Source organism: Paramisgurnus dabryanus, chromosome 21, assembly GCF_030506205.2.
Source record: "Paramisgurnus dabryanus chromosome 21, PD_genome_1.1, whole genome shotgun sequence".
Classification (NCBI taxonomy): domain Eukaryota; kingdom Metazoa; phylum Chordata; class Actinopteri; order Cypriniformes; family Cobitidae; genus Paramisgurnus; species Paramisgurnus dabryanus.
This window is the reverse complement of record NC_133357.1, coordinates 16,696,915-16,704,569: the sequence shown is the minus strand read 5'-3', so window position 1 is coordinate 16,704,569 and position 7,655 is coordinate 16,696,915. Positions and strand designations below refer to the sequence as shown.

Below are 7,655 nucleotides of genomic sequence, written 5' to 3'. Positions count from 1 at the left end.
CCCTCCTCGGAGTCTGTGCTCTCCGCTGAGGAGACCAGACGACCGTCACCCTCAGCGGGCTCAGGTCAGTGTCACACACACACATACTGTAGATACTTATGCTGTCCCAGCAGACGTACCGGCAGTACCACCTGTCCCGCTCAGCCGCCCCACCGCGGGTACCCCGGCAGTGCCGTTAATTCCCCTCGTACGGTCCCTGGGGGCGTGGCTTCAGCTTCCCAGCCCGTCTCGTTGGGTTTTACGCACTGTTCGCCTCGGTTACGAAATTCAATTCATCCGGCACACACCCAAATTCTCGGGCATTCGTTTCACCACGGTGAAAGCGTCCGATGCACACGTACTGCGTGCAGAGGTCGAAGTCCTGTTGGCGAAGGACGCGATCGAGCCGGTCCCTCCAACCGAGATGAGATCGGGCTTCTACAGCCCGTATTTTATAGTACCCAAAAAAGGCGGTGGGTTGCGACCGATCTTGGATTTGCGCGTTCTGAACAAATCTCTGCAGAAGAGGTCCTTCAGAATGATAACACCGAAGCAAATATTCAATTCAATTCGCCCCCAAGATTGGTTTGCGGCAATAGACCTGAAAGACGCGTACTTTCATGTGTCCATAATCCCTCGTCACAGACCGTTTCTCCGGTTTGCGTTCGAGGGACGGGCATACCAGTACAAAGTTTTACCGTTCGGGCTATCCCTCTCTCCCCGTGTGTTCACGAAAGTAGTGGAGGCGGCGTTAAAACCCCTCAGAGAGAGCGGCGTTCGCATATTGGCTTACCTCGACGATTGGCTTATAATAGCGCATTCTCGACGGACGCTGTGCGAGCACAGAGATTTAACGCTTCGGCATCTCGCCCGTTTGGGTCTTCGGGTCAACTGGGAAAAGAGCAAACTCTGCCCCACGCAGAGGATCTCTTTTCTCGGGATGGAACTGGACTCGATCGATTTATCGGCGCGTTTGACAGAAGAGCGCGTCCAGTCAATTCTGACTTGCCTCGGTTCATTCCGAGGGAAGAATGCGGTCCCGCTGAAACAATTTCAGAAGCTCCTGGGGCATATGGCTGCAGCAGCGGCCGTGACACCGCTCGGACTGCTCCATATGAGACCGCTTCAGCGTTGGCTTCACGATCGAGTCCCGAGGAGAGCGTGGCGCGCCGGCATCCATCGTGTAACCATTACACCTGCGTGTCGCCTAACATTCCCCCCGTGGTCGGACCCCGCGTTTCTCAGGTCCGGTGTGTCCATGAGACAGATCGCTCAGCATGCTGTTGTACACACAGATGCGTCCGACACGGGCTGGGGTGCCACGTACGACGAGCTTACAGCTTCAGGGGTGTGGACAGCACCCCAGTTGCACTGGCATATCAATTGCCGAGAGTTGTGGGCAGTATATCTGGGACTCGTACGCTTCGCTACGGAGCTGCGAGGGAAGGATGTACTAGTACGCACCGACAACACTGCGACCGTTGCGTATATCAACCGTCAAGGCGGTTTGCGCTCCCGTCACCTGTCGCATCTCGCTCGTCATCTCCTCCTTTGGAGTCAGAAGCATCTGAGGTCCCTTCGTGCCATTCACATTCCGGGCTCGCTCAATACAGCAGCGGACGCGCTTTCTCGAGCTGCGCGCCCCGGCGAATGGCGACTCCACCCCCAGACGGTCCAGCTAATTTGGAAGAAGTTCGGTCGTGCGCAGATAGATCTGTTTGCGTCGCCGGACGATACCCACTGTCGCCTGTTTTATTCACTAACCGAGGGCAGCCTCGGCGTGGACGCATTGGCACACAGCTGGCCTCGGGGGATGCGCAAATACGCATTCCCCCCAGTGAGCTTAATCGCACAGACTCTGTGCAAGGTCAGGCAGGACGAGGAGAGCCTTTTACTGATCGCCCCATATTGGACGAGCAAGAATTGGTTTCCAGAGCTAATGCTCCTCGCGACAGCCCCTCCCTGGCGGATTCCCCTGAGGAAGGACCTTCTTTCTCAAGGAGGGGGCACATTATGGCACCCGCGCCCCGACCTGTGGGATCTCCATGTATGGTCGTTGAGCGCGCGCAAGGTTTAGGTGATTTACCACAAACGGTATCTAACACAATCAACGCGGCACGAGCTCCGTCTACGAGACGGGCTTACGCGTTTAAATGGAACCTTTTCGTCACCTGGTGCTCTTCGCAACGCGAGGACCCCAGAGAATGCCCTATTAACACCGTGCTTTTATATCTTCAACATAGGTTAGACGGTAGGCTGTCACCCTCCACCATTAAAGTTGATATCGCCGCTATTTCTGCTCATCACTCACTTATTAACGGCAGAACAGTTGGCCAGCATGATTTGGTTGTTAGATTTCTAAGAGGCGCTCGCAGGCTAAACCCCTCGCGCCCTCCTTCTATTCCTCCCTGGGACCTGTCCATGGTGCTGAAAGCCCTTCAGGCCCCCCCGTTCGAGCCTTTGCAGTCTGCGAGTCTGAAGCTTTTATCAAGGAAAGCTCTGACCCTGCTAGCATTGGCCTCAGTGAAGAGAGTAGGGGATTTACATGCATTCTCTGTTGACGACTCGTGCCTTCAGTTTGGTCCTGCTGCCTCGAGTGTAACATTGAGGCCCAGACCAGGCTACGTGCCCAAAGTTCCCACCACTCCTTTCAGAGACCAGGTGGTGAGCTTGCAAGCGCTGCCCCCGGAGGACGCAGACCCAACCATGGCTTTGTTGTGCCCCGTACGCGCACTGCGCCTCTACGTGGATCGCACGCAAAGCCTCAGGACCTCAGACCAGCTCTTTGTTTGTTATGGTGGCCAGCAGAAAGGGAAAGCTGTCACTAAGCAGAGGATGTCTCATTGGATAGTTGATACTATCTCCCTGGCTTATAATCTTCAGGGTATTCCTTGCCCCTTTAATTTGAGAGCGCACTCCACACGGAGCGTTGCCTCATCTTGGGCTCTAGCTCGTGGTTCCTCGCTAACAGACATCTGTAGAGCTGCTGGTTGGGCGACACCTAATACGTTCATTAGATTTTACAGTGTTCGTATTGAGCCTGTATCCTCTCGTGTTCTTTCCTCACCAGGGGGAGCACGGAGAACAGTCTCACAGGTCGGCTTGCAGCCTCCAACTGATGATTCATAAATTGTGTCAGTATGGAAGGCCTTCAGAACAAAAATGCGTAATGGTTTGAATTGTTCTTCCTCCGCTGCCTTGGCAGCCTTTGTTGCGGAGCATTGGCTGTCAGCCTTCACTAGCTGCATCCTCGCGAACCTACGTGTTGGCTCGGGCTCCACATTGTGTCCCACCGGGTTCCATTGTGAGTATTTTTCCGTGGGGTTAATCCTACTAGCCCACGTTTCCCTTAGCAGAGCACTGCTTTGCTTACACAGCCACGGCTGTCATTTATACCTCAACTACGGTTGACTTTCGCCCACCAATAGCCCTTAACGGGGCGGTGGCTTCCGCAGCGTCCCTATACCGCTCAGATAGGGCGCTTCCCAGTCGCTGGCACTACTGTGGGGTTAAAGGAACATCTAGTGCCCGGCCTTCTGCCTTAAAACCTAATTCTCCTTATCCTTAAGTGGAACCGGAGGGCTTTACGCAGACACTGGAAGAGGTCAGCCCCTAGTGGCGTTTTGGTAGGGATTCCCAATTCGTCGGTCACGACGTGACGTCGTAGTGACCGACTGAAAGGGAACGTCTCGGTTACGTATGTAACCCTCGTTCCCTGAAGGAGGGAACGGAGACGTCACGTCCCGTCGCCACAGGTGCTGCCACCTGCTGTTACGGCCGGTCACACTTTCCGGCTTTCTCAGCGAAAAAGAAGCTAATTTCCTCATTTGCACCTGCTGCTTATATACGCACCTGGCGGGGCGGCGCCAGCATTATGCAAATATCTCAATGCCAAGTTCATTGGCGTTTTAGTAGTATTCGAAGCAGATTGGTCTCTCTAAGCGAGTTCCCAATTCGTCGGTCACGACGTGACGTCTCCGTTCCCTCCTTCAGGGAACGAGGGTTACATACGTAACCGAGACGTTTCCTAGGTAATCTACGTGTTGTTTATTTTGCTTGTTTTATACTGTAAATAAACTACGTTTACAGTACTTTGTTGTTATTTATTCTTAGCGGAGTTTACCCGAAATTACGTGTTGACCACGAAAGCCACTTGTTTATGTTTTTACTGCTGAAACCGTCTATACACTGTAAAAAATGATGTCAAATCAACATATATAATCAGCAGATTTCAAATGGGGCCTAACGATGACGTAAAATTATTAAAAATTTGACAAAACAAGCATTAAAATAAGCCAAAACAAGGAAAAATCAAGATGTTTCTTTTTTTTTGCCATTTTAGTAGCGAATATACATCTGTCTAGTCATTCCAAGCTCTAGTTAATTTTATTTGAAAAAAATTGAGTGGGGGCCTTCAAATATTGTTGTGGGCAATGAGGGGGTCTTGAAGTGAAAAAGGTTGGGAACCACTGGTTTACAGTCTTTGTGGTGTTTTTCATCAATACATTTCTAACATTTATAATGTGTTTAAAAAACTATTTTCAAGATTGACTTTAAGGGGACTTTAACTTTTGTATTTTTATCCATTCAGCAGTAACAAAAATAAATGCCAGACCCTGCCACTGCAGTACTGCTGCAGACCCCTCTAAATTAAAAGACCCCTGACTTTGTCTAATCTGCCTTAACTAGTGTACTGTAACTCTTGTTTTTCAGAGCAGAAACAGAAAGAGGCTTGTCACGAAAACACATAATAGAGGGTAAGACACATTATAAATACTCTAAATACTCAATATTTCCTCTGTATTTACTATTCCTCAAATATGTAGTTTTTGCATGCAAAATCATTGAAAACCTTTTTGCTTATTTTCGAGGTCTAAAAGCATCACTGGAGAGACTACAGTTAGAGTATGTGGATGTAGTGTTTGCTAACAGACCCGATCCCAACACACCGATGGAAGGTATGTGTGCTTGCTGAAATACATTGCTGTTGTGGCCGACTCATGCTGTGTGTTTGCATCTTTGTGTACCAACATTGGAATGGCTCACTTAAACAGCTTTTATCTGAAGCATGGGACTATGTCAGCACATCAGTAACATTCATAAATAAATGTATATTCAACATTTTGAGATCTACAGTAGAAACCTGAATTGTTTAAATCTTAGCAGGGGTTAAACTGGGCCTGGACAATGAAGGAAAAAATATTTTAATCGATTTCATTTATTTGTATACACCATTTAGTGGACATGCTCTAATTGCACATGAACTGATGGATTTTTGAAGGCAGTTATAAATTACAAGTGGATAAATGACAAACTTGAACAAGAAAATGGATTCGTTTGCTTAGAACATTAAGTAGTGAATTGACCAAGTATGTTTTAAGGATAATTCAAGTTGCATGAAAGGAGGTGCATCCATTATGCAGTTAATATTTAAGTCAAGTCATCATTAATCCAAGGAAGAGTGCATGGTCTTGCATTAAAGTTTTTACAAAAGCATTACCTAGAGTAGTTTCATCCAGTTACGGGAGTAGTACTTTAAGAAATTAAGGAAGGCAATAGTGTTGCATGTTGGTTAAAAGATCTACATATCCAAACCTGCATAACTGAAAGATTTCACTGTAGGTCATTTCACAATGCATATTCACAGCACTACTGACCAATATGATTTTGTCATCTCATTTATCTGACATCTTGGTTGCTAATAAAACCTGTCCTCATGAGAAGGGGATTTTGTGAAAGATACCCTGTAGTACTGCTTTGCAACCAGACTGACAAGTGGCTTAGCCTGATATTGATGTTCTGAGGTTATGGCTCTATAGACTGGGGCACATACCCCTGTGATATTGGATATTAAGCGTGTTCCCATTAAACAGGGATTTTAGGAAACCTCTCTGGTCCAGAATTGTTGCTTCCCCCCAGAGATTTCAATCCATTTGTTGGCTTGTAAATCTCTTCACAGTCATTTGTTTGTTTGTTTATCACCAGGAGATCCATTTAACACTTCAAACTCAAGAACATTCATCATAGAAGGTACACGGTACCCTCAGTGAGAGTTCTGACCTCCTGTCTCCGATAGCATTTTATGGCTTTGATTTGTGAAAGTTTGCCCTTTTTCCTTTGTGTGAGAAACCTGACTACAGTATGCCATAAAATGCTAAAGATTTCCAGAAATTCCTCTTAAATCTGGTATGCCGTAGAATGATTCCTTTGACTGTCCTGTTCATCTTGGAGAAGGTCATTGCATCTTACTGACCCATGATTATTGTTTTGGGTTTCTCTTATGTTTGCCAGTTGCCATGCATTTTAATTTAACCTCATATTCAAAATTATCTTTGTTATCCATTTTCCATAGAAATACACTTGCTGTGTTGATGCTGAGCAGATTATAAGGCTCTAATTGTTTTTATCAGTTATTAAGGACAAGTAAATACATCATACTGTATATATTGTGAAGTCCAATATTAAAGCACCTTAAACAGCTTCAACTCATACAACGTACTGTATAAGAGCCTGTTGTTTGGATTTTAAGGTTATTTTTTGGAAGCAGTATAAAAAGCCTTTGCATCCCTGCATGTGGAAATGTTTTTAATGAAAGGTTGTAGCCATTCTTTTTTCTTTTGTTGCATGTGTTATGCTTTGTCTAGTTTTATATACTCTGTGTCTATTTCTTCATTGCAGTATTATTCAAACTTGTAAAAGACAAAAGCTAATCTGCAGAAACTAATTATAAACTTAACCTAGTTCAAACAATACTGTATGTTAGACCAGGCTGAAAAATGTGTCTAACTGGAATATACATTAAAGGAGTTTGTAAATATTGTCTTCTCCAACATCCAGTATATACAGCGGGGAATTTTGCGCCTTGGTCTCTTCATGTGTTCAATACTTATTCCCTGTGTCATTTCACTTTATTTATTATGACTCAACTTGTATACTTAAATGTTCTGATTTCTTTGTATGAATTTAATATTTGGCTTGATGGCTACATCTGGTGGAAATTTTGTTTCAATAGCCCACTTAGAAATCCCCTTACTGATAAAAATGCTTATGTGTCAAATACTTATTTTCCCCGCTGTATATAGTATTATTGCCTCATATTTTCATGTTTCATTCTTGTATTAGGTCAAGTAGATGCAGATTAAATTCTGGATAGAAGTTATCATAGCGTGTAGTAGGATTTAGGCTGCACCATGGAAAATTGCTCCTCTGTTAAATGTCAATGAAATGCAGCCTTGTGTGAATGTCACACACTCTGCAGTCGCACACATTTATTTTCCACCGCCGGAAAAACTCTTTGGGTTCAGTTATTACAAGGTGCATAACCTTCAAACAATTTTAATGCCTTGTCACTTTTGTGTAAAGAGTGCAAAATAAATGGCCTTTGTATTTTAGCCTGTCTTAAATCTACTTCTTCTCCACTTCCATGCCTTTAATCTTACTGTATATTTGGTCTTGTTTTAATGTGTTTTAGTCTCTGCATCTTCTTCTCTCTCAAACGACTGTAGTTACCCTTCAGTGTGTAAATCACAAACTCTGTAATGTTTGATTGGCAGAGACGGTTCGAGCGATGACGCATGTGATTAACCAGGGAATGGCCATGTATTGGGGGACTTCCCGCTGGAGCTCAATGGAGATTATGGTGGGTCTGGAATTAGTACAGTAAATTATTTCTCTCA

The 7,655-nt window shown here is 45.6% G+C and overlaps 1 protein-coding gene across 3 annotated transcripts in view; it reads left to right on the top strand.

The window, feature by feature from the left end:
* kcnab2b (potassium voltage-gated channel subfamily A regulatory beta subunit 2b) overlaps window positions 1–7,655 on the top strand; it is a 90,659-nt gene that overhangs the window by 76,344 nt on the left and 6,660 nt on the right. For all 3 annotated transcript variants that reach the window (XM_065285946.2, XM_065285944.2, XM_065285945.2), the window contains 3 exons: window positions 4,693–4,736; window positions 4,851–4,937; window positions 7,533–7,618. In XM_065285946.2, the coding sequence (XP_065142018.1) occupies window positions 4,693–4,736; window positions 4,851–4,937; window positions 7,533–7,618 (217 nt within the window). The remainder of the gene's footprint in view (window positions 1–4,692; window positions 4,737–4,850; window positions 4,938–7,532; window positions 7,619–7,655) is intronic.